Source organism: Chlamydotis macqueenii, chromosome 1 (assembly GCF_036417535.1).
Source record: "Chlamydotis macqueenii isolate bChlMac1 chromosome 1, bChlMac1.mat, whole genome shotgun sequence".
Taxonomy (NCBI): domain Eukaryota; kingdom Metazoa; phylum Chordata; class Aves; order Otidiformes; family Otididae; genus Chlamydotis; species Chlamydotis macqueenii.
In genome coordinates, this window is record NC_141556.1 from 13,597,481 (window position 1) to 13,620,977 (window position 23,497).

General features: G+C 40.3%; 2 protein-coding genes across 3 annotated transcripts in view; one reads left to right on the plus strand and one right to left on the minus strand.

Annotated features, from left to right (window-relative positions):
- Window positions 1-15,157, plus strand: part of GSAP (gamma-secretase activating protein) — a 48,480-nt gene extending 33,323 nt beyond the window's left edge. For both annotated transcript variants that reach the window (XM_086745937.1, XM_086745944.1), the window contains 11 exons: window positions 393-448; window positions 828-859; window positions 2,521-2,582; window positions 4,099-4,194; window positions 7,072-7,142; window positions 7,689-7,783; window positions 8,879-8,998; window positions 10,189-10,250; window positions 12,222-12,326; window positions 12,471-12,564; window positions 13,602-15,157. In XM_086745937.1, coding sequence (XP_086602063.1) covers window positions 393-448; window positions 828-859; window positions 2,521-2,582; window positions 4,099-4,194; window positions 7,072-7,142; window positions 7,689-7,783; window positions 8,879-8,998; window positions 10,189-10,250; window positions 12,222-12,326; window positions 12,471-12,564; window positions 13,602-13,702 — 894 coding nt within the window. In that variant the 3' untranslated portion in view covers window positions 13,703-15,157. The remainder of the gene's footprint in view (window positions 1-392; window positions 449-827; window positions 860-2,520; window positions 2,583-4,098; window positions 4,195-7,071; window positions 7,143-7,688; window positions 7,784-8,878; window positions 8,999-10,188; window positions 10,251-12,221; window positions 12,327-12,470; window positions 12,565-13,601) is intronic.
- Window positions 15,158-15,376: 219 nt separating this feature from the next.
- Window positions 15,377-23,497, minus strand: part of CCDC146 (coiled-coil domain containing 146) — a 65,779-nt gene continuing 57,658 nt past the window's right edge. The window contains exons 15-18 of the mRNA XM_086739908.1: window positions 20,044-20,172; window positions 18,353-18,490; window positions 16,854-17,102; window positions 15,377-15,619 (exon numbers count right to left, since the gene is read on the minus strand). Coding sequence (XP_086596034.1) covers window positions 15,377-15,619; window positions 16,854-17,102; window positions 18,353-18,490; window positions 20,044-20,172 — 759 coding nt within the window. The remainder of the gene's footprint in view (window positions 15,620-16,853; window positions 17,103-18,352; window positions 18,491-20,043; window positions 20,173-23,497) is intronic.

Here is a 23,497-nt window from a genome sequence, read left to right on the forward strand (position 1 = left end):
GAAATGGATGCAAACACAGAAGAGTTAGCTTTTTTTTGGTTTTTTTTTTTTTTTTTTATTTTCAGGGTAAAGAGACAGGAATGTGATTCTGAGAAGTGCAAAGACTTGCAGTCATTTTACTTATAAGTTGAATCCCTTTAAATCTTACTCTGTTAACATAATGTGAGAAACGAAACAAAAGCGGAGCTTGCGTGTACCTGTGTTGTCATGTAGGTTAGATGTGTGTGAGTGCCTAGAGCATGGGTAGTTGGAAGGTGGGTTGAAGCCCTACTGTGCGTTATATGCATTCAGAAGGAAAACCAGCTTCTTTTCTCATCTGGATTTTATCAGGGAGTATTTTAATTGGCCTTGTCCTGTGTTCATTTGGGGATTTTTGTTTGTTTACAAACCAGAGAGAGGAGAGAACAACCACAGCATATTTGAGGAATATTTTTGAAAATGCCAAAAAGTAGGTACTGTTTTCTATTATATTTACTCTTTCTTATTTTGTTATTGAAATACGTTGAAGAAGTAAATGTGCCGTTTAAATAGATGATTAGGTATCTGATTAGGTAGCTTGCTTTAGAGAAGATTATCCAGCTGAAAATCAATTATTCAGGCCTCTAGAGCTAGGGAATTTGTGGTAGACATGAAGAGTTATTCTTACCAGAGAGATAAAATTTTTTAATTCTATTTAATGTCTTTATTAAATGTAGTAACATGTACAGGTTTTGGGTTTCTTTAGCTGTCTTTGAAAGATCAAAGGGTCATTTTAGCTTTTAAATGTCCTTATGAAATCTTTTAGAGTAATGCATGTGAAACAAGCTGATTTTTGTTTCAAACCCCAGGGTGCTTTCTCATCTGGACACTTGGGATTCTGGTAAGTAAAACTTGCCTTGGTGTAGGCCTTAGCTGTAAGATTTATTAGAATACTTCCATCTAGCTGTTGTTGGCTAAAAAGAAATTGCTCTGTGTGTTTTCAGCACTGAAGAGTTTAAGGCATTAAGATAAGTGTTTATTAAATTAGAGGAAAACTCTGATAGTTGTGGTAGCGTGATATCCTGACTAGAAAATGCTTGAAAATCAAGTTCCTACTTCATATTGGATCTAACAACATAAGCAGTAAACCTTTGTCTGCCTAAGGATTTTTTCTTCAGGATTTTTCTCCTGGAGCACAGTATCAATGATGTCATGTTACTGTTGAGTCTTGTCCACTTTTAGCTGCCTTTGCAACTCTAGAACTTGGGTATAGTAGGAGATCATGGCTGGTGAAAAATCATGGTGTGTAGAAAGCAGACAAGTAATGAAATTCACTAGGCCAGGAACACTTGGGATTTTGTGATGCCCAGTTCCTCTGTCACAAATAAGTAAAACTGAATTTAGTAGTAAATGGTGTTCCCACTGTTCACACATCAGTGCCTTCTATGTGCCCTGCCACTGTGCTGTGAAATGGTGCTTGTCTGAGTGCTGCTCACTCCTTTTATAATGAAGAATTTTCAGTGCGTTCATTTCCAGCCCCTAACACCAGTCATCAGCAACACTGCAGGTTATTGCTGTGGGCTCTGACTTTGAGAGACCGTGTATCAAATTTGCTGGCCTCAGGTTCATGTTTTCCAAAGGTGTTTATTGATAAAAGACGTCAGATGTTTAACTATTACTAGAGAATTTCTAGAGAGCTGCCAGCTGGTAACAAGCATCAATGTAGTGTATCTTCCCTGTAGATTTTTCTTCAGGTCCTCTAAAATCAAGCAGCACAGGTCTTTGTGCTGCTAAGTGGTGGAGTAAATATATTTCAAGGTGAGCAAAGATGGCTGGAAAGAACTTTGTAAAAACATAGCACTTGGGTCTGTAAAATGTTGACTTGTTTTTATGCTACATGATGAAAGAGATTTGTTTTCCTTCCTTTGTTAGTAGACAGGAAGCACTGATTAGGAAATACAGGTTATTAAATTTCAGTAGATACTATAACCTCCTTCCATTTAGTTAGAAAATTTGTTTTCTTTTACATAGTGGTCTGCAATTCTGAATAACAGAAGCAGACAGACCGTGGGAGAGAACCAGGAAAGTGGGAAGTGATTCTGTGGAGTATTTACTTTGTGTCTAGCCATTTCCTTGGAAAACCCATGTAGCTGTTTTGGCTTGTTTGTTTGTAAATGACAAGTTCTAAATAGCATATGTATTTGCACTGGTGTTGCCAGAAGGTTCTCTGAGCCTCTCTGCTCTGCTGAATCACCACGCTGTGATAACTCTCCCTTAAATATCAGAGTAATGCAAATGAAGTGTAAAGTGATGTGACAGGCTTGTGTTCCTCTATGCTCAGTGTTAAGCGCTTGAGGGAGAAGTTGGCAGATACAGGGTTATTTTCCATTCCTCAGTGCTCTTTTGTGCAGCCCTCACTTCTTCAGTATCTTAGTTCTGTAGATGAGTAGATCAAACCAGAACTTCTGTTTGTTTGTGTATGTTTCGAAGTACTTTTGAAGCTGACTGAAGTCTCATGGTATTTCTGTAGCATCATAATGATCCTTGCTCTGTTTATTTCAGAGGAAAGGCTAGTACCTCTCTTTCAAGAGGAAGATTCTCAGCAGCAATTACTAATGGGACTGGTACGTGCTTTTGTCACATTGTGCACTAGAGGACGCACAACCTCAACAAATGTAAAGAGTAAGCTTACAAGTTCTAGTGCTGAGTAGACGTTCACTCAAAATAGCTATGGGATAAACGTGGTATTTCCTAGGTGTTAGAGTTCTTAGTTGTTGTGTCGTGATACGATCTTAATAGGTCATGAAATCAGAATCAAAGAAAAACAGCAATGGGAATTTGATTTGTCAAAATGCTTTTTGCATACAACTTTTTGCTAGAAACTGTTACTCCATCCTCCTGGAGTTTATCTTAATCTGTTGGTTATTTTTGGGCTACTTTACATCCTTAAAACTTGTATAACTGAATTCCCCATCCACTGCTTCCCTCAAAAAGAAGATAACAGGTCTTCTTGCTCCTCAATTCAACACCTTTTTTTACTGTCCCCTTTCCCTTTTACCTCACTTCTAGGACTGCTGTGGCTATTCTGAGGTCTCTTCCTCTTTTGCACTGTTTTCACTGATGATCTCCCCAAACAATCTACCATCTTTATGCTTCTGGGTACTAAATCCTATCTCAAATCCCTGCCTGTCCTCCCTCTGTCTAAATACACATCTTCACTTATCTCTTGTTCTCTTTCTATTAGAACCAAATAGAACTCTTCAGCACGCACTGGAAGGTCTCAGCACTGCTTCTATGAAATGTGTATCAACACTGTCCTGTCTGTCCAAATCTAAGGCAAATTTTCATTCTTCGCGGTCTTGTCCCCTTGCTTCCAAGTTCTGCCTCTCATTCTCTGAAGCTTCTCTGCCTTCCTTCCCTGCAGTTTATTCAGACAGATCCAAAAAGCAGGTCACTGCTGTCCTTTCTCTGTGCTTTCCTAATGCCTGTATTGCTGTCCTGACACATGTAGTTTAATCTACTTGTAAACTGCTTGAGACAGAGACTGTTTGTCGCAGTTTTTCTCTGAGCTTTGAAACAAATAACAATTCATAGTAATTCTCAGGAAAGAGCCAGCATGGACTTGAGTTGCAATCAGAAGCTACGTGAGGTCAGAGGCTATTTCAGAAAGGAGAGGGTAGGGAGTGGTGTGGACTGTATGATAACAAACATCTGATTTTAAAGAGTTTACAATTAATGTTTAACCTGAAGTTGCCATTAATCACTCACATTCTTGGCTACTACCACAAACTATACTTCTGCTAGTTTTATCTATTGTAAAATCCCTCAGGTTTATTTGTATTAATAAATACTTATATTCTCAGGGTTTGATGCTCGTATTAAAATCCTTCTTTCACCCTGTTCACTTGGCTTGACCCAGAGAGATGTAAAAACTGTATCAGTGTCATTGAAAGTTTAGCACTCATTTTGCTACATTTGCACCATTTTGAATATTCAGATCAGCGATTGAATTTGGCCAGCTTCTATGGTAGCTTGGGATCTCACTCTGAATGGGAGTTTTGAAACAGGGAAAGTTTTGTTGTGCTAATTTTTATTGATCAAGCCCTGCACGGGCATTGAATTGTTGGCTTTTTTTCGTAGATGGTTGCTCAGCTAAAGGATCACCTTATGAGACATCTACAGTATGTAGGAAAAAAGAAGATTGACCAAATAGTTTTGGATTACGTTGCAAACCTGGTCAGTTTGATTTCATAATCACTATTGTGAGCAAACATGTATTTGTTGGGGTGGGGAGGGTCTTGGGTATGTATTGTGTGTATATAGCATATGTTTGGTGGGAGGAGATTGTTTTTAAGACGTTTAGCCATATTTTGCTGATTAATATTGTTTATATTGATAAAGGACATAATATTAAAGAATTGTATTGGTCACTCAGAATACAGAAGAGGCTGTTCCCTTTACAGCTTGTACAAATATGGTCTACTCCCAGAAGTGAAAATGTGAACTCATCCTGCAAGTTGAAAGAATGGTGTTTAGATCCATTTTGTTTCCTGTAGAATGCATTGCTGCATGTTTTGAATCATGAAAGTGCCATCAGGGGAAATACAAATTAAGAAAAAAAGATTCCTCTCCTATATGGCATGAGAGTAAATAATCACTACTCCTGCATACTGACACACTGACTTCAATGGCCTTTTTGTCAGTGTTAACAGGAGACAGTTTTGCTTGAAGAAATCCATATAAGCTACAGTGAAAACTTACTTTCCAAATTCCTAATTTTCTGTCTTTCATCCTGTTTAAGAGAAGCTTTAAAGAAATAAGCTGTAAAAACTGGAACTGTTGTGTATAGAAGTTATTTTATCTAGCTTTGTCTGTCTCAACATAAAATCCTTTAAGTGCGGGGTGCGGAGTACACAAGACTTCATATGGCAACTCTTCTGGTTTTGTTAGTGGGGGGGGGCCTAAGGTGGTATCTTCTGTAGGAAACTGCAACTTAGTAAATCATGTTCTTTGTCTTTGTGCTAGCCCTGTCACCGAATTCGGCAGAAACTTCCCTCAGTGCTGTTTTCTAGGGATAGAAATCTCGATCATTTTCTTGAGGCTACTGGTGCATGCATTTTTTCTGAAGTCCTGTGCGAATCAGTTCTGCTGTCAACATTACGATGTTCTCTGAACTGCTGCAGCTTCTGCTGAGGTTACTGACTTTTCTGTTCAGGCCTTGCTCAATAGCTTGGCAGGTTGTTTTACCGGTGATCAGCAGTCTGTTTTCTGTATTTTTTTTATAGGAAGGAAAGAAAAACCAGTGACTGATTAAAACAGAAACAGTACAGCGTGGACCAAAGCTTTGTACCTGAAAACAGTGCTGAAAGAAGCAGAAGTGAAATGTTGTTCTCCTTTCATTTGTTTTCCAGTTATCATTTGTTCATTCTTAATAGAAACTAAGATAAAAAAATATAAAAACACCTATGCAGCCTTGATATGCCAGACTAAATTACTGTAGACTAAATCTTACAATCAAAACAAATTTCAGCACTCCCTTTCAGCAAACTCTTAGCTCTTAAGATATTTTCTCTTTTTAATGTCACTAAAAGCAAGAATTCTGTCAACTCAATTGAGAGAATTCTCATTCTTGGAAAAACTATTATCAACAAAGATAATATGTCTCTGAAATTGCTTCTGCCCTCTGGCTGGCTCATCTTAGATGCTGTTTGGAAATCTTTAGAAGTTGTTTCATTGTTAGGCTTGTATTTCCCCTTAGCATAGTCAGAAACTCTTAAATCTTAAACCTTTCTATATCCAAGTGTTTGAAAGTTCTTCAAGGGAATGAATTGTTTCAATTCTTCCAACAGTTTTCTGTAGCATCAGCAGCACATAGCTGAGCTACAGAAACTAGTGAAACAGGAAGAGATTTGAAATTAGTTGCTTGTCTGCTTTCATGAAAGATTATTTTATTCCATTCAGGAGCAAAGGAGTGTCTGAGAAGAGGGCTCTGTGGTGTGTAGCCAGTGTATAAATCAATTGCAGCTGAGGTCTAAGTAGCCAAGACATGGGAGCATTAACAGTTTCTCATAAAACAACAGACTAGTGGCTGGTTGCTGTCAGAGATCTGTGTATTTGTATACATAGAAGTAACTTGGGGAAGTGTGAATTAAATGTTTCTGTAGGAATCCCCTTGTTTGCTGAGATCTGCAGTGACTGAGTATGCCTGGTTACCAGTTCACGAGCCACCTAGCCTGCAGTAATTGCTTGTATGTCCATATTCTCTCTCCCTGGCAAGCAATCAGTCCTACTTGCTAAGTTTCCTGGGGTTGATTGATTAGTGCACTGTGAGGCCCAGAGATAGAAGGTGTCTCAGTTCTGTTACTGAGATACAGAAGTGATTACACATGACAACTGTGAGCAACCAGCTAGAGGAAGTTATTTATGTTCTTTTCATGCATGTTTCTCTTTCAGCTGCAGAAGCTTAGAAGGCCCAAGTGAGAACAGGGCTTGTGGCTTTTGTGTGCTCACAGTCTGTACTGGAGGTCACCCTGGAAGCACCAATATGGGCCAAGGGATTATTTTACTTCACTAGGGACAAAAAGGAAACTCCAGAGAGGGGAGAGACATTTGCTAGTCTCATCTTTCCACATTGCCGTAACTAGATTTGTGATTCCTCCTGCAGAGTTTTTTTCAGCAAACTGAGTATTCCACTATCTTCAGCATCATCCTGTTTTGTCTGGACCCTCAGGACCTTTCCTTGCGAAATGCTCAGCCACTTGGACATGCAGTTTTTGCTTTTGGGGCAAACAGATCTTTGAGAATTTCATGCAAGAGTGTGAGATCAGCTGATACCCAAGAAGCAGGATTTGTTGAGATGCTATATGTCTTGCACAATTCTTTGATGAGCTAGAAGCACTTACTTTAAACTTCTGGAATAGGACAATTCACTTAGAGTTCAAACGTTAATCAATTTTACATTTGAAGCCCCTAGAAGAAAGTGATAAATACTGAAGTCTTAATAGGAGTCTCCTGAGAAGTTTTTAACATGAACTAGTGTGTGAAATGAATGAAGGCCAAGGAACTGCGTACACAGGCTCCTAGAAACATTCAGTCTTGTCATTTTTGTTTCAGCTGACTCTGGTACATCGAATAATGAAAGAAGTTTGGAGGAGATACCAGCTTAATTCCTGCATCTTCTGCTTGTGAGCAAGTCATCTGTTAAAGTTTTCAGCCTGCCTTTTAAAATATGGCCTTCAACAGTACTACTCATTTGAACAGTCAGTGCTTACTCTTCTGGGAACGTCAGTGTGTCTGTCATGTACTGTCTTTAATGGTCCTGCTGGCCCTCTCTAAGCCAACATGAATATTGTATGTCATATAGGCAGTTTTACAGCTGGAGTTGAAAGTTGCTGAGTTTGTCTTAAGCTGGGTACGGGGTGTTGAACACAAAGCCGGGTCATTTGCACCAGCACTCAAATATTTAATCTATTGCTGTTGATACCAGGTACTGCTGAGAGACCTGTAAACATGCGGTAGTGGAGGAAGGAGACACCACAGAGACTTTGTGTCTGAACATTGAACAGCCAGTGCTGTTAGGTGATAGGCATCTGAGTAAACAAGACAGCATCCCGTGGCAATTACCCAAAATGCATGCATTTATTGCACATGCAGTACAGCAAATTGACGGTATCTCCGGTAGACTGTGGTTGTGTCAGATTCCTAATGTATTGCTGCTCTGTTAAATACAGTGATGAGAGAGGAAGTGCAGGAGAGTTTGCAGTGTTCCACATCATGAGTCGGATTCTGGAAGCTGCAAATGGCATGTGCATGCCTTTACCTCCTGGTAAGTCCTATGTTTTGCTATTTTAGTCATAAGTGAGGAGAGAGCAATGCTGTGAATTCCTCCCAGAAGAGCAGTAGTTGCAGCACATGTGAAGTTAGCTTTGGCAGTATTGAAATCTATTCAGGAAGTTTACAGAGGGGAAGACCCTCCATAAACATGTGCAAGTGAAGTGAAACAAAACTGAAATGAGAGGTGTAGTTCTCTGTTTTAAGCTTCCAGTGTAGTGCTTAGGCACAGTCTGAGTTTAGAACTAGGATTTAGACTTCTTTTGTTTATATATTTTTCTTGGACAACTGGACTTCAGTATCAAGGGCTACAAGGGAAAATCCTATCTTGGAGCAAAAAAAAGAGTGGTTTTGCTCATGCTGTTGCCATGCTGGTATTTTTCAGTTTTATCCTGAAACAATTATCTCCAGCCTTGATGGAAGAGCTGATCTTGATAATAGACTTATTTCCTAGAGCTGCTCATAATCACTTGGAGTCTTTTCAAAGCACTTGCTTATTTTTGTTGGGGAAAGACTTCTTAATGCTTTCTGATTGTGTTTGAATCTTTCTAGTTTGTATTTCCTGATCTGTCTTCTGTCTTTGAAACTGTTTTTGGCGTGTGGTTGGCCCTCACTTACACTGTGTGGGCGCAAATGCTGCCATGTAACGGTGTCACGTGGTGACAAGACATCTGGTTGATACGAAGTGAGACACTGAAGTCTTGACGCTGCCTGTGGGAATGTGTGGGTGGCAGCCACATACTGAGAGTGGAGAGGCCTCAGGTTTTAATTAATTAGGAGGAAAGAGAGAGATAAAAGACACAATTCAGATATAAGGCAACAGCTTGGAGATGTTTAATGGCTGTGTATGACTATAGTGACTGTTTTCAGTCCCCTCGCTTTTCTTCTTTCTGATAGGATTATACTTGAGGGGACTTCAAGGGTGCCTAAATAAGACTACATGACTCTTGGTGAACTGGTTTCCTCACCAACTAGAAACAGTCAGAAGTTATGGAGAATGTTGGCTTTAGCTAGAGTAATGCCAGTCTTTAAAATCGACTTGGAAAAAAAATAGATTGTTTTACCAAACAAGTTTGTGTTTCTTTCATAGGTTTTCACACTCTGCACTTGGTGCTTGGTGTTCGATGTCTCCCGCTGCACACCCTCCTGCATTATATTGATACTGGAGTCTTGCATTTGACAGAAACGTGTGTCAGGAAATTGCTGAAAGGTACAGTGATTTTCATGCGTTTCATTTGTTACTAGCCAGCTAAGTGGGAGTGATGTCCTTTCAGCCATTCAGACTCAGACGCAGGATTTACTGCCCAAGAGACTCAGTTCTTCTTCCAGAGTGCTTTTTCGGTGAGGGCTGTAGCTGATGGCGGTGCCCAGCTGAAAGGAGAAAATAAGGGCTCAGGCTGTATGATTGAGCCTTACCATAGTAGACAAAGAGATAATTTGTTAGGGGAGAATTTGAGTTTATAATTTTTCCACTTGGGACTTCTTAGAAAAGTGAATGAAAAGTTTGAGGGATTTCTGTGACTCTATGAAAGCGGACACCTATGTGTAAGGAGGTTAGTCTGCTATCCAGTCTTCAGCTTTTGCTTTAATTATGTTTGGAACAAGATATTATCCTAGTGCTGGGGGTTGGCAAGTGGCTAGAAACTCAGTGCTAGGAAGTAAAAATTCAAAATAAGTAAACAAAAGCCTACCTGACCCAGCATCCCAATATTTTTAGTAAATATTGAGGTTGTGAATGTCTTCTGAATAGATCGTAAGGTTATCTAAAGGTGGGAGTTAAAATTGGTTCTGTATGAACCCATATAGTCATCAGGAGGGGCCTAAGGCTTCAGAATGAAACAGGGAGTGAGACAAATTGGCAGCTGCAGGCACAGTTAGCATCACACTTGTGTTAATTGACTTTTCGAGATCAGAAGGGAGGAAGAGGGAACCGTAGCATGAGATTCTTGGGATACAGCCACACTGTGATACAACTCTCCAATGGCAATGCATTTCATCACAGCTGCAACCATGTTCCCTTTTAACATGCTACTTCCCCAGTCTTCAAGAAAAGGGACTTGGTAAATAAATATTATAAATATGGGGAATTGTACTTAGTCAAAACATGTTCGACTTACTATATAAATTGTTACATAAAATGGTGAAGTTACATACAAATATACAGAAAAATATTTATGTAAACAATATAAACATAAATAACACTCCTAATAGCTCTTATTTAAAATTAAAATTTTAATTTCATTACAGAGATTATATTTATTCAGAATGTCTTAAGTGAAAGTTGAAAGTTTTAGTTATGTGGTTACCACTAATGGTGCTGGTTGGTTTTTTTTTTGTTGTTGTTGTTTTTGTTTTGGTTTGGTTTGGTTTTTTTTTGCTTTTCCTCCCTTTCTCTTGTAGATCTGGATGACACTGAGGAGAATGAAAAACTGAAGTTCAGTATTGTCATGAGGCTTCCCGAGGTAACTAATAACTTTGGATGTAATTTCTTGGATTTTGGAATTGATAAGAAATTCTGGAAGGAATGGGCGTAGGATCCAGCCAATGGAAGACTTAGCTTGGTTCAATTAGGGCACAGATATAACCTGAACTCCACAGCTGTCTCTATCTTCTGCTCATGACCTACGTGATACCCTGGTAACTTAACATACAGATTTGTCCATAGTGTTTCACAGTGTCTCTGGTACCCTGCAGGAATCAAATAGACAACACTGACACTGTTCCGTTGAGTACTCATCAGCATAAAGCAGTAACAGTTTCATGGGGTTTAAAGAGGATTTGTTTTTTTTTTTGGGGGGTCGAGGGGGTAGGATCCGCAAATGCCTTTCTCACTTGTGACCTCTGCATTTGGCTTTATGCATTTTATCAAATATGTTCAAAAGCTGGTACAGTAAAAGCTGTAAAATCTGATCGTACCACAGCTCTGTGGCAGGGATTTAGTTACAAGATATCCCCCTCCTAAATCTCCCAGCCTCACCTGCCTACTCGTTTAGCCACACGCTGGGAGTAATTACTGATGCTCCATTACAAGTTCCAACAGAATGGGAGATTGATTTCTCCTTTTCCCCTTCTGTTCTTAGTGTGCAGCACAGTACTGCAGAGGAAGTGCAACATCTCAGTGAGCAGAGGAAAACCAGGGATTCCCCTTTGGGAGTGCCTTGCTGTAGAACAGGCTTTTCTCAACATAAATTGCCTATTGTTTGTTCATTATGAGCTGTTACGTATAGTTCAAATGGCCAGAAGTGCCACTTTGGTTTTCCCCTAACAAGGGCTTCTTTATTTGGCAGCAGTTTTGAGAAGGGGTAGGGAAGGAGCACTCCACAGGACGTTCTTTGTCCTCTATATCTTGTTTTGGGCATGGATTGGTGAGCTGGGGGTCAGCATGGGGCCACTCTGAGCTGTCAGCCCCAGGCCTGGTGGGTGGGGAACCCGTTCCAACCGTGCTTTGACGCGAAGGGCTGAGCTGCGAGTGCTTTAGGGAACGTGTACTGCTAGTTACCCACAGTAGACTCAGTGCCTTATTGTGTCTATTTACAGCTTTGGGAAAAAATGCAGAGAATAGTTTGTTTGCCAGAAAGGACACTTGGGGGTGACTCAGACTATTTTGAGCAGGTTACATTCACTAGATGACTTCAGTTGCATCAGAAGCAAGTATTTAAACACTGTTTAAACTGTACAGCATTTCCTAAATTAACTCCTTCAGTAGTCTGCATTGCGATACAACTGATGGGGGCGGAAGGGGGGAAAGATGTAGATAAGGGGAATAGCTGGAGGTGGAGCTAATTTTACAGTCTGTTCATATTTATTTGCTTATTGGCTTTGCGAGCCATTTGGGATTGGAAGCTTTGGGACATCTGGGGTTGAATCTGCTTTGCGTTTGGGAATGTGAATCAATGTTATCAATTCCCTAAATAATGGGTACAAATTGTGTTCCCAGTATCACTCCTTGTTGATATTCTGCTTCTGTGAAATTCCTTAGACTGAGCCCGAGAGAAGCCCTGTTCTGAACGGAGCGTTGAGGAATGGGGCATCTGTATTTATTCTTTGGGAGAAAAATGGATGTGAACCAAAGAGTCGCAGTAAAGGATAAACAGTCATTTTAAGCCTCAATTAGTAGTTAAGTACACATGCAAAGTGGGACAGAGGTAATGGGATGGACTGATTGATAGAAACTTACTGAGTAGTTCAGTGGGTACTGAGTAGCAAGGATTTGATTGTTTCCCCCATTTTGGGAGTGTATTGTAATCTCTTAGTTACTGGCTATGAAAGGAAGGCTCCATGGCTAAAAGTGATGACATCTTAGCTTCTGTAATCAGTGTCTGAAAGCAAAACAGTCTGTGTTATGGCCTGGATTTTGTTTTGGGTTTTTTCCTCCTTTTCCCCTCCTGTGTTTATGTTCTCAGGTTTTTGTTTTTTGTTGTTTTGCTTACTAGGCACTTGGTCAAAAGGCCCGCCAGTTTTGGAATCATCCAATAAATGCTAATTTCATTGCACGGAAGTATGTGAGACTTTTGCTTGAGAAGCTGGGGAACAGGCAGGTAAAAGCACATAGGTCATTATTTTCAATCGTTTGCTTTGACTGTGTTGAGATTCCTGTATGTTGACCATACCTTGATAAAGATAACACTGAAACTTGCTGCTGTGCGACTTTGCGAACTAACCTGAAATATTCTCCCTTACAGTGTAGCAGGCCTATCCCTGAGAGAGTCTCAGTCCCTGTAGAGTTTTTGCCACTTAACTACCTGACTAATATGCTGGCAGAGATAGAGAATCAAGGTAATGTTAATTCTGCACTTTGGAAGACCAGTAATTGTTACCTTTGTGCTCGGCTCTATCCTGACTACATTGACATAAGTGAGTTCTAAAACTCCAGTCATGTCTGAACAGGCAGATTTGGTCGTCTTTCTGCCGATGGTAATTGTCAGGGGGCTTCTTCACTGCATATCCTTTCATCCACACCCTCTGTGTCTTGAATCCAGTTAGCAAACTTGCATTTTTCAGAACACATATAGTGAAACTTGGTTAATGTACAGTGTGGTGGTAGCTGTTACTCTGTTTTCAAACTGGGAGAAGGGCTTGTTCCTTATTTATATAGTGGCTAAGAGGCAGCCAAAATCAGATCTTCCACCTCAGAAGGAGTACCCATATGACTGGATTAGGAGGTGCTCTGAAGTAATAGGCATTTTTCATCTCAAAGCTGTTTCTTTTTGTGAAATAGAGTTCAAATGGGTTAGGGCACTTGCTTCATACAGTGAACCTAAACATCTGAAGACTCTGAATGCTACTGAAAAAGTAAGGTGCATTAAGGGAAGCATTATACTGTTTAGCGTTACTGGCTATGCCTGTACTAGTAAGCAAAGCAAAGCCAGGATAAGAACCTGGAGGCTAAACCAAGGTTGTCCATGTATGGGTATCGTCCCATCTGGGGAGGAAAGAGGTAAACCACGTAGAAGGAGATGAGAATGTGCCCTGGTCCAGCTTATGTACTAACATAGCCACTGTGCTTAAATCTTGTCTTGGATCTCCAGTGAAGAATTAGTATGGAAACCCCTAGTGCCTCCAGAGATGGTCTAGCTTTCCACCATATGGGATATCATGTATTTACATCCCATAATAGGAAAGTTTTTGCTATGGGTGAGCATCCAAATGCCTCCACTGAAAGCTGTAGGTGTTTTGTGCAAATGTAAGTGCAGTTCCATCTATTGTTTTATCTTTTGGTATTGTAGGTAAAAATATTTAGTGGACTGCAGGACGAAGTGTACAGGAACACTTAGGATTTTGTAAATACTAACTGTCTCACGATGTTTTTCTAGATCTGCATCCATATGAAAAGCAAGACCATGTTAACGTAAGATTTGTAGAGGAAACGGCACTCAAACACACTCTGACGCTTCTGGACCTCAAATATTCCTGAAGTAACGCGCTGTTGAAGAAGGCTGTTTATCTGTAGTGCTCATGTAAAAGCATTCACACAGAAGTGTGCAACCAACCTTCTTTTTTTTTTTTTTTTTTTAACTTAAATGTCATATTGTTTCCAAATAATCTGCAGTTTTAGGTAGCCACTATTACTGGCATAAGCTACTCAAAATAGTGTTTGGTCCAACATATTAAGGCTGAAATTACTGACTTCTAGATAAATCCTAGAGAATGCATCTGACACAAAGCCAGGTTTGAAATGTAACTGTGGTTTCATTTTGAAGTGGTCAAATGAGTGGAACTACAGCAGGTTTCAAAACACGCTGTGAAAATTGGTATTAGTGTTAATTATTTTAACAAGATAGACAATCCTGAAAAAGGTAGTCCAGTCGTATTGTACAGGAACAAGAAACTGGTAACTTTACTTGTGTGGAGTAATGAAATGATTTGTTGGTGTGTTTATGTAAACAAGCAAGAATAACACCTGATGAATCAGGTTTTGTATATAATGCATCAGTAATGATCTATTAATTCCTTTTGGGGTCCTGTGTTATCTTACAGTACTTCTCCCTTTGGAGTTGGATTCTGATATCTTCAGTTTTGTAATTAGCACAAAATATAATCTCCTTAAAGTGTATGTGACAGGGTTTTGTTGTGTTTTTTTTTTTTTTAAGACCTGTATAATATATTGTAAGCAATACAGGATAAGAAAAATGTTCTTTGGAAATTTGTCTTAACAGTGACTTGGACAGAGTTTTACTTAATTCTTTCCTTACAACTTTTAGTGTTACAGTTCAAACCTCAGCTTCAAAAAGAAATTATGGAGGTGGTTTATCCTTTATTTTCAACTTTTATTTGCACGTAACTGAACTAATCTTGTTTGATTTTTGTTTTAAGTTCTGAACTGTGACATTAATTTAAAATAGTAATAGCGGTTTGCTATGCAGAAAAAAATTTAAGTTCTGACATGTAGGATTTTTGCAGTCTTTGCTGGATTTATAAACACCTCTATCAAAGTTTCAGACTATTAAACTAGTGAAACTCTGACAATTTGATAGATTTTGGAGGTTTTCAGTAACAACCTCTGATATTCTCTCTGAGTAGTTTTTGCTGATGCTTCCTGTTCCTTACCAGTGAAATAGAGATCCAGTTCTCAGGAGTGACTTGACAAGTTCATAGTCATTCCCTTGTCGTTGCCATCATGGAGCAAGAGTTTTAGCTTTCTCAGTAACTGCGTAGGGGAAGGAATATATTTCTCAGTATACACGTGCCAGATAAATTTTAATTAAACTCCTATCCCAGACTGCAGAAAGCTATGTCGGTGTATTTATATCAGTGACGAGGACACCGTTCGTATTATATTAATAGCAAGAGAAGATTTTCTAGCTTTTTCTTTTTAATTAAATGTATTATAAAATATAATCGGATGCAATAAAACTTCACCTGGAAAAAACCCCACAAGTGTAGTATGATGATCACTCATTTTTCTTAACATTTTAAAATACTGCAGTGCATTTAGGATACCAGGCTTCTCCAGGAGAAGGGAACTTGTATCACCGACTATTTAGCTATGCTTCTGGCATTAACTACTACTTTGTTTTCCATATGGAATTTGGCTAAACACTACTGGACATTCCTTCAGTGTAGTGTAAATGCTGTTGACTCTTGAGATTCAGCAACTGGTAATGGCCTCTCCTGCTTTAGGTGTTGTCCAGATCTCAGTTGGCTTTACACTCGGTTTTCGGAAATGTCTCATGTTTGAACCAGGTTCACTTGGTTTGAAAGGAGCCAGAGCGCCGTAGGGCCGTGGCGATGGCAGGCTGTATTCGTCGTCTGGGATATAGGCGGCTGGGCGTTGTTCAGCTGTCGTGTGGATATAGCCGGGCGCTCTAGCTTGTTCCTCTTCTGCAGCACGCTGTGAAAGAAACATCTTTTGATCACTTTGTGATTATACACTTTAAATTCCAGTACTCTCCTGGGCCAATGTAGAGAATGCCATTAGTCTAGCCCTTAGCAAACCAGGAAACCCAGAGGGGTATTAAGTGTTCCTCGAAAGGAAGGCATGAGCTATTGACCATGTAGATGTGAGTTTGTCCTTTTAAACAGTATACAATTTGAGCCTGTAATGCTTTTGTTATTTGTGAAGAAAACAGATTAGATTAACTTATAAAAGTTGTAAAAGGTGTGCACAGAACATCTTGGGAACAAGATAATAGTTCTGATCCTTCAAAACATTACTTTATTTGCGCTGACAGCAGCTGTTCCTGAATAGTTACTGCAGTGAGCTTGTATCCATAGCACTGAAAGGAAACTGAGTCATAGCATGATGAGAAGTGTTAATGACAAAGAAGTTTCTTATTCTAAACCAGTTTTACTGCAGCCGTTCTGTGTGGCTTCAAGTTCTCTTAAGTGTATACATGGTGTATTGCTCTCCCAGCTTTGTGTGCCTTTCAAATCCCCTTGGAGTGATCAACTAAAGCATTCATACAGCAAAGCTGATTTCTCATCAGCAAGAGTTCCCTCAGTATGCACATCTCATTTTATACTATTACTTCTTCTCTAGGAGCTCTCCACTCAGGGATCACTGATGGTCTTAACTCAGGAGGCACAGTATCTAGCCGTGTAGAATTTAAAGCACTATTTGATACACTGCCCTGCCTACCCTCAGTGGCTTGCCCAGCAATCTGATTTTTTGCTGCTTCTGATCTGATGTTCATTGCATCCGGTACCTGGAGGATGCTAAACGTGTTTTTCCTGAACCCACATTTCACCTTTTGCAGCTTTACCTGAAATCAGATGGAAAGCAACACTTCACTAGTGGCTATGTCACCAGTCATCCTAAAACATGGTCACACAAATTACTTTAATAATTGAAGGCACATCTTCCTTTTAGCGTAATCTGTTCTCTCCTTAACATTCAATGACCGGTCCTAAGCATGTGCCTGACTGCAGCTATAACTCCACAGGTCCACAGTGTGGCACTTCTGTTGTTGTTTCAAGTCTATGCCATCATCTCCACTGACTCCTAGAGCTCCATGTTTTCATGGAGCAGCTACGCAGTGAGCTAGCATGGCTCTTTCAGAAAGACAGGCTAGAGCGGTGACAAGATGGGGCTGAAGATCCAATTGCAATGTATGGGAAAAACTTACTTTAGCTCTGGCTTCAGCTGCTTCTTTTTGCATCTTCTCATTGCGTAATACCTTCAACCATTCATTTTCTGTTTCTTTGGGAGGAGGAAGGCCTTGATCTATCCTTGATGAAACAGTCAGCAAAAATTGTTCTTTGTCTCTCATTTCCTGCTGGAGTTTAACAACAAGTGCTTGCTTCATGGATAACTCTGCAAGCAGAGCCCTGATCTTCTGGCTTCTGTCCTTTATCTTTTTCTGCAGTTCATTTGTCTGGAACAAGTAACAACTGAATTTTAGTTAGGGCTTTCCTTTAGACACCTTCTGGTCATGACACTTTGGTAAGTATTAAGTTCATGAAAACAAGTCCAACTTGGCCAGGTTTTAAAAAATAGTTCCATACTTGAAAAGGACTTAATGAACCCGGATGTATGTTTCTGTGTACACTCAGAACCACAGAAGGCGGCAGCGTAAGAAGTCCCGTTGACTCCCATGCAAGGTACAGCAACGCAGGTTTGTAATTGCCTCCTGCCCTTTTCAGCGGAATAGCAACACTCCCGTTGCCCTCAAAGGCGGGTATTAAACCCCGATTCCGATGGACCTTGTGCGTAGTTAAACCCCAGCACAACTGAAATACTCTCTTTTAAGTGACTAATAGGGGATTGGGAGAGTCAGAGCACTCAGATGTAACTTTTGTCACGCTGCCATTTTTTCCGTAGTTCATTAGCCCATGGCCATGATTTCACAAACCCAAGTAAAAGCCATGTTATTTCTCTGCCTGTGGAAATTTGAAGATTACTATAAAGATGTGTTTTGTTTTTTGTTTTAAGCCTTAGTGCCAAACCTAACGCCTAAGAAAAAAAAAAATCAACCCTGGCCTTATTTTACATTAATTACTTTGCATTTTTTTTTTTGTCTTTCACTCAGTTCTGCTGTATTTGGAGCTTTTTCATTAAGGAGGTGGGGTTTGCTCTTCCCCAAACAATATTACTGGCAGTTAAAAGAAAATAGCTATAGTTGTATAAAAGTAACTATTGAAAATAACATTTCTTTCCTGTGTGCTTCTCCCTACCTAAATAACTAAGAAACTTTCAGCCAGATACCAAGTTTATCTTTGTCTGTGTTGGAGGCATGTAGAACTTACCTGGCTTTTCCGTGTTTTTTTTTTTTATCCATAAAATGTTTGTTGTAGAAGGGCTGTTAAGTACACATGCAAAAGGAGGATTCTCCCAAGTCTCTAAGCACTCGACCTGAGAAGTAACTAATCCTGTATTTTAGTGAAAGGTACTATTCATGATGCAACTTGCTTTCAAAAAGAAAGTACCCTCACCTAATGTTCTTGCTGTGTCTGTATTGCCATTATTACTAAATGTCTATAATTTCTGAAGACTAACATAATGATTTGCCTATGAATGTTTCCAGCTACTAGTTTTGTAATTTGCAAGTGACTCATCTTACCCCTTGCCCAGATATTATTTCATTTTGTATAGGCCAGCGAGCAGAGCGTGCAATGCCCTTCTTACCCTTTTAGCTAACAGCAGTGTGTCCTGCTTCCTCTCCTCTGCCGTGGCCTGGATTCTGTCCGCCAGCTGGGAAACATGCTTGTAGAGAGCTTCTATCTCCAGCAGCTTCTTCTCCTTCTGCACCAGCTCCACCTGCAGCTGCAGCGAGAAGGAGTGTACAGGGTGTAGGGAAACGGCAGGGGAAGGGGCAACACAAGGTCCTGTGATCGCTTTGAGCGGCTGAAATAATACCAGTGAACAGCCATAATCACTTTGCCATCAGCTTTCTCAAAATTTTCACCCACTCTGCCAAGTATCAGGCCAAAGTTGGTTCAGTTTGTTACTGTCAGTCATACAGTTCTTCCATATCAGGCCCTTTTGGAGGGCAGGGTGTTACACCAGCAATATTACTGCCTTGCTGTGATTTTCTTGAAAGCAATTGTTTTTCTTCCAGTGACTTTTTTTTTTTTTTTAAACTTCTGGTTCCTTGAGTTATGCCATAATGAGAAACTTTCAGCTCTTGCTTTAAGTAATAGCTTTTCCTTCCTGCTGCTAAAAAAAAAATTGAAAGTCCAGGCTCCAAGGACTAAAAAAGAAAATGCCATGCAACTAAAAGACTTTAAAAGCACAAGGAGAGTGAAAGAGAATGTTTAAACTTATCTCATGACTCCAAGAAACCCAGGTTTTTTATGTGCAGTTTGATAATAGAGGGCTGCGTTGTAGCCTGCTTGGCTTTGCAGAGCTCCCTTCTGCCAAGGAATATGTGAGAGTAAAGCCAAAAGCTCAAGTAATTCACACAGATACTGCTAAGTGTTCACGGTAAATCATTACAAACTGGATTTCAGAGGAGAACTTTCAGTGTGTACTGCTCCGAGCCTGCCGTTACCCTAAAACTTTCACCGCCTCCGGAACCCCCCTGAACACTACATACAGGGGGGAGTTTTGTGCCTCTATAAATGGGACAGACAAAAATATATAAGAAAATACTCTAGTTGCTCGTTCTGTTCCTTTACCTTCCCCCCCCTATGCCATACAGGAGATGCCCTGAAACTGGTTTTCATATTGGAGCTAATGCTTCCTTTTGAAGCATTAGCTCCAATAATTAGCTCTGGCAGTGGCTGCTGGTGCTGCTGTCAGGATGCTTGGCTGGCCTGGCTGCCGCTTCCACAAAGGTCTGCTCTGGAGCTCCCTGTCCGGCATGGAAACAAAGCAGTGAAGCCAAGCCTGAGAAGGGTGTTTGATCCTCTGTCACGTAGGCAGATTTTGTTAAGAGGGTGGTGGCCCTGCCTCCGGCTTGCAGCCCCTCATAGTGGAACAGCTAATAGCCAGATAGCAGCAGAACGATCAGTTCGTTCGTTAGCAGTTTATTATTCTGCATCTGTTTCCCTCTGCTGCCTTTTCTGTGCCTTCCTGTAGTGAAGCAGGAGGCTCTGCATTGAAGTGCCAATGGTGCGAACGGCCATAGCAGCGGACGCTGCGCAGCCAGGTACACCGCACAGCGCTCCCCTTCTCCAGCCTCTGCTGGAAGAAGTCAAAATGTCCCACATCCACTTGTCCTGGAAAGCAGACATGGGGCTGGAGTTCCCTTTAGCCAATCATAATGATTTTAATTCCTCTTACAGAAAGTTTATTTTGAAAATAAAAGATATGGTTTGCTTTTCCTAAAGGATGTCAGTCAGCATGAGAGCTCGTGACATGAGAAGTGATGTTACCTGCTCAATCTTTTTTCGCAGCTCAGGTGGAGATGGGTCCTTCCCTCCCAAGTCTCGCTTTCTGCTCTTACTCCCGGGGTCATCAAGGATTTCCTCCAGCTCTTTAATCCTGTCCTTGCACTGGGAATACTAGCAAACAAAACACCACAAGGGTTATTTTTTTCAGACAAGAAGCCAAAAGCCCCATTATTACTACATGACCAGAGATGGAATGTCTTGGTGTGTCTGATTTACACCAGGAGAACTGCACTAAAGCAGCTGGGGTGGCTTCACTGCCAGCTCCTGAGCATAGAAGCAAGACTTCAGCCTTGCTAGGAGACATCTGGGCTGCCCAGGTGGTGTAGGACTAAGCAAAATGATACTGGTCAAACACTGGGAAAACATTTCCCTATGGAACTGGAGGTGGATGTATGTCATCAGCTTGATCCTGCAGTGCCAACAGACGTTTCCTTGGGCTGGGGCAGGGGGTGGTAGTATGAAGGATTATGAGCTTTTTTTTTTTCCACTTTATTCCCTACAATCTTCTGTTGGACCCACAGAGTCCATTTAGGGATGTCAGAAGGATGCAAGTGCCTGACAGTTTGGTTGCAAGTTCGATCTGACAGTCCCGCCTCCCTGCGGCTTAGCACTAAAGCTCTCACCCCTACAGGCATCCAAGTTTTCCACATTAAAGTTCCCAGGCTCGTGTCCTGGGGTGACTCAGTGGTGACACTGAGCGATGTGGTACTCCTGGGTCCCATAAAGGCAGGTGTTCCCTGACCTTTCTGATGTGAGACCTTCCCATGGAGTAATGCTTCCCAGAATGGGCTAGAGGGACATCCATATTTCGCATAAATACCCGCTGAAGGAGTGACTGGGACCGTTTCTTCATGTTTGGACAGTGGTGGTGTTTTGGGCTTTGATACACACCTGGCCATCTGTCAGCGCATTGTCACGCCAACCTTGATCTATTAGCTTGAACATAATGTGACCCAAGTGAGCTGCTATAAATGCTAGCCAGCAATTGTAGGTGGTGATATTATTAAGGAAATAAGTGGTCACTGGCTCTTAAAGTTATGAACAGTCAGCCAAAAGGTGAAGTAAATGTTTAGATGTTGCTACTGGGATGGGGTTTGTTTGCTGGAAGTTAACAAATCATGTTTCACTGGAAAAGGGAAAACAGACAGATTGTCTCGGGTGATTATGGAACATTACTAGAACACTTGTCTTAAATACTTCTTTTTCTGGTAAAAAAAACCCATAATGCAGCTCTTTCTTTTACACTTTGTCTAAGAATAGGCAAAGTAAAAACCTTAAATGACTGTAATGAACAACTCCCTTGGCAAATCATGATCCGGTTTAAAATGAATGCCATTCACTGCGTAACTAGTTTCAGGGGTACTGAAGGATTTGTTTATTTATTTCAATTATAAACTACTAATACTTAATCCCAATAATACATAGAGTGGAAGAATGTATGAGCAGGATTAGCACAAACGACAAGATGCAGGTATGCTTCCAGTCCTGCTTCGTATCTGGGAACAAATTTCTCAACCACTAACTCAGCTGAAAATGCCTTGTTGCAGGCAGTGGTGCCTTAATGAGATGAGGGACAGCTCACCAAGTAAGATTTTGTAGAATTGAATAGTTAATTTAGAGAAGAAGGACTGCTGCAGCAAAACCACTGTCCAAACCAGAAAAAAAAAATCCATGAAAATATTCATACTAGGCTTACTTTTAAATCCAATATGAATTAGGAGTGATTAGACACAGGCTAATCCAAAAATACAGAAAACAAAGCACATTAAAGATAACCACGCTGTTCTGTGTCTGCTTAAGTGATGTGACTATAGGCATCTTTCTTTATTTTCTCCTAATTTGTAGTGTTTGCCTTGGACAAGACTATCAGAATTCTAAGACATTCTAAGTAATAAAAAAAAAATCCATTCTTTCTTGGACTGGATTTGATACAAGGGATAGTCAGGAGGGATTGCTGAAGAAAGAACAGATGAGGGTAAGCACATACCTAAATAAAGGGAAGGGTCTGAAAAAGTGGAGATCTGGTGCTTACTTTGGAAATCTCAGAGAAGGTAGGTGAGGTACACAGAGCACTAGAAAAGGGCAAATATCACACTTATTTTTAAAAATGGGGGAAAAAGGAATTATGTAACTATGGATAACTTATCTTCACTTTCTGAAGAATAAATCTGGAACAAATCATTAAGCTTTCTTGGTAGGCAGCTAGAAAAGAAAAAGGGTAGGAATAATAGCCAACATCGGCGTGTTGAGTCATGCCAAACCAGACCAAGTTCCTATTACGATAATTTAACAGGTGTGTGGATGACAAATTGTAGATATCATATATCTTGATTTTTATATAGCTTCAATGTTATTTCATATGACATTCTCATATACAAGCCACAGAAATGGGTTCTTGATGAAAATATAAGGTAAATACTACATCAGTAGGATGAGATTAAGCTCCGAGAACTGCAAATACTTTTTGGAGGAGAGGGTTCAAATTCAAAATTACCTTGGTCTGAAAAAAAGGTCTGAACAAAAGAGATAATATTAAATAACAAATGCAGGGTGCTTCATATAGGCAAGAAAAAAATCTCTGTACAGATACAGAATCCAGATCAACTGATTAGATACCCTTTCTGTAGAAAAGGATCTGGTTGTTACATACATTTACATGAAGATGAGTCAATATATCACATTGCAAGAAAGGATACGATCGTACCTGGACACGTAAGCAGGAATATAACCTGCAGAATGCCTGAATCAATGCTTTAACTCTCAGCCACTGATATTAGGCACTGCACCTCAAGAAAAATAAAGACTGAGCTGCCAAAAAAAAAGAAATATATATAAAAAAAGAATGATCTAAGAAAGATCTGTAAGGACTGATGGAAAGAAACAGGGTTGTGTAGCCTAGCAAAAGGATGGGAGAGGAACACGATTAACTTTCTTCCAGGAACATGAAATGTTGCAGGGAGAAAGAGAATTATCATTTGTCATCTCTCTGGTGGACAGAATGCAAATCAATATTCTTACACTGCAGCAAGAGAGATCCAGGCTAAAGGTTAAGAAAAATCTTTCCACTGTTAAGGAAAGACTGGGATAGCTTGCTGGGGAAACTGGGGTTTCCCAGTGGTGGTCTGAAAGCACAGCTTAGCCCTCTCAGGAATGACAGGCAGTCTGACGCTGGAGTTGGAGCAGGACTGCCTACATAAACTCTCTTCCTCTCTACCAGCCCCATTTTTCTGTGACTGTGATGATGTAGTCTGGACTTTTTCGTGGGGTTGTATTAAAACCTGTACAAACATTGATGCCAAATGCCTCAAATAAACCGTCAGTCCCTGTATGTTAGTCGAACTCTGAGGCATGAAATTCCCATCTACAGCATCTTGACAGCTCAGCAGGTCTACGTGTTGGACTAATTAATGACTAATGGTAAGTATTTCTCACTGAT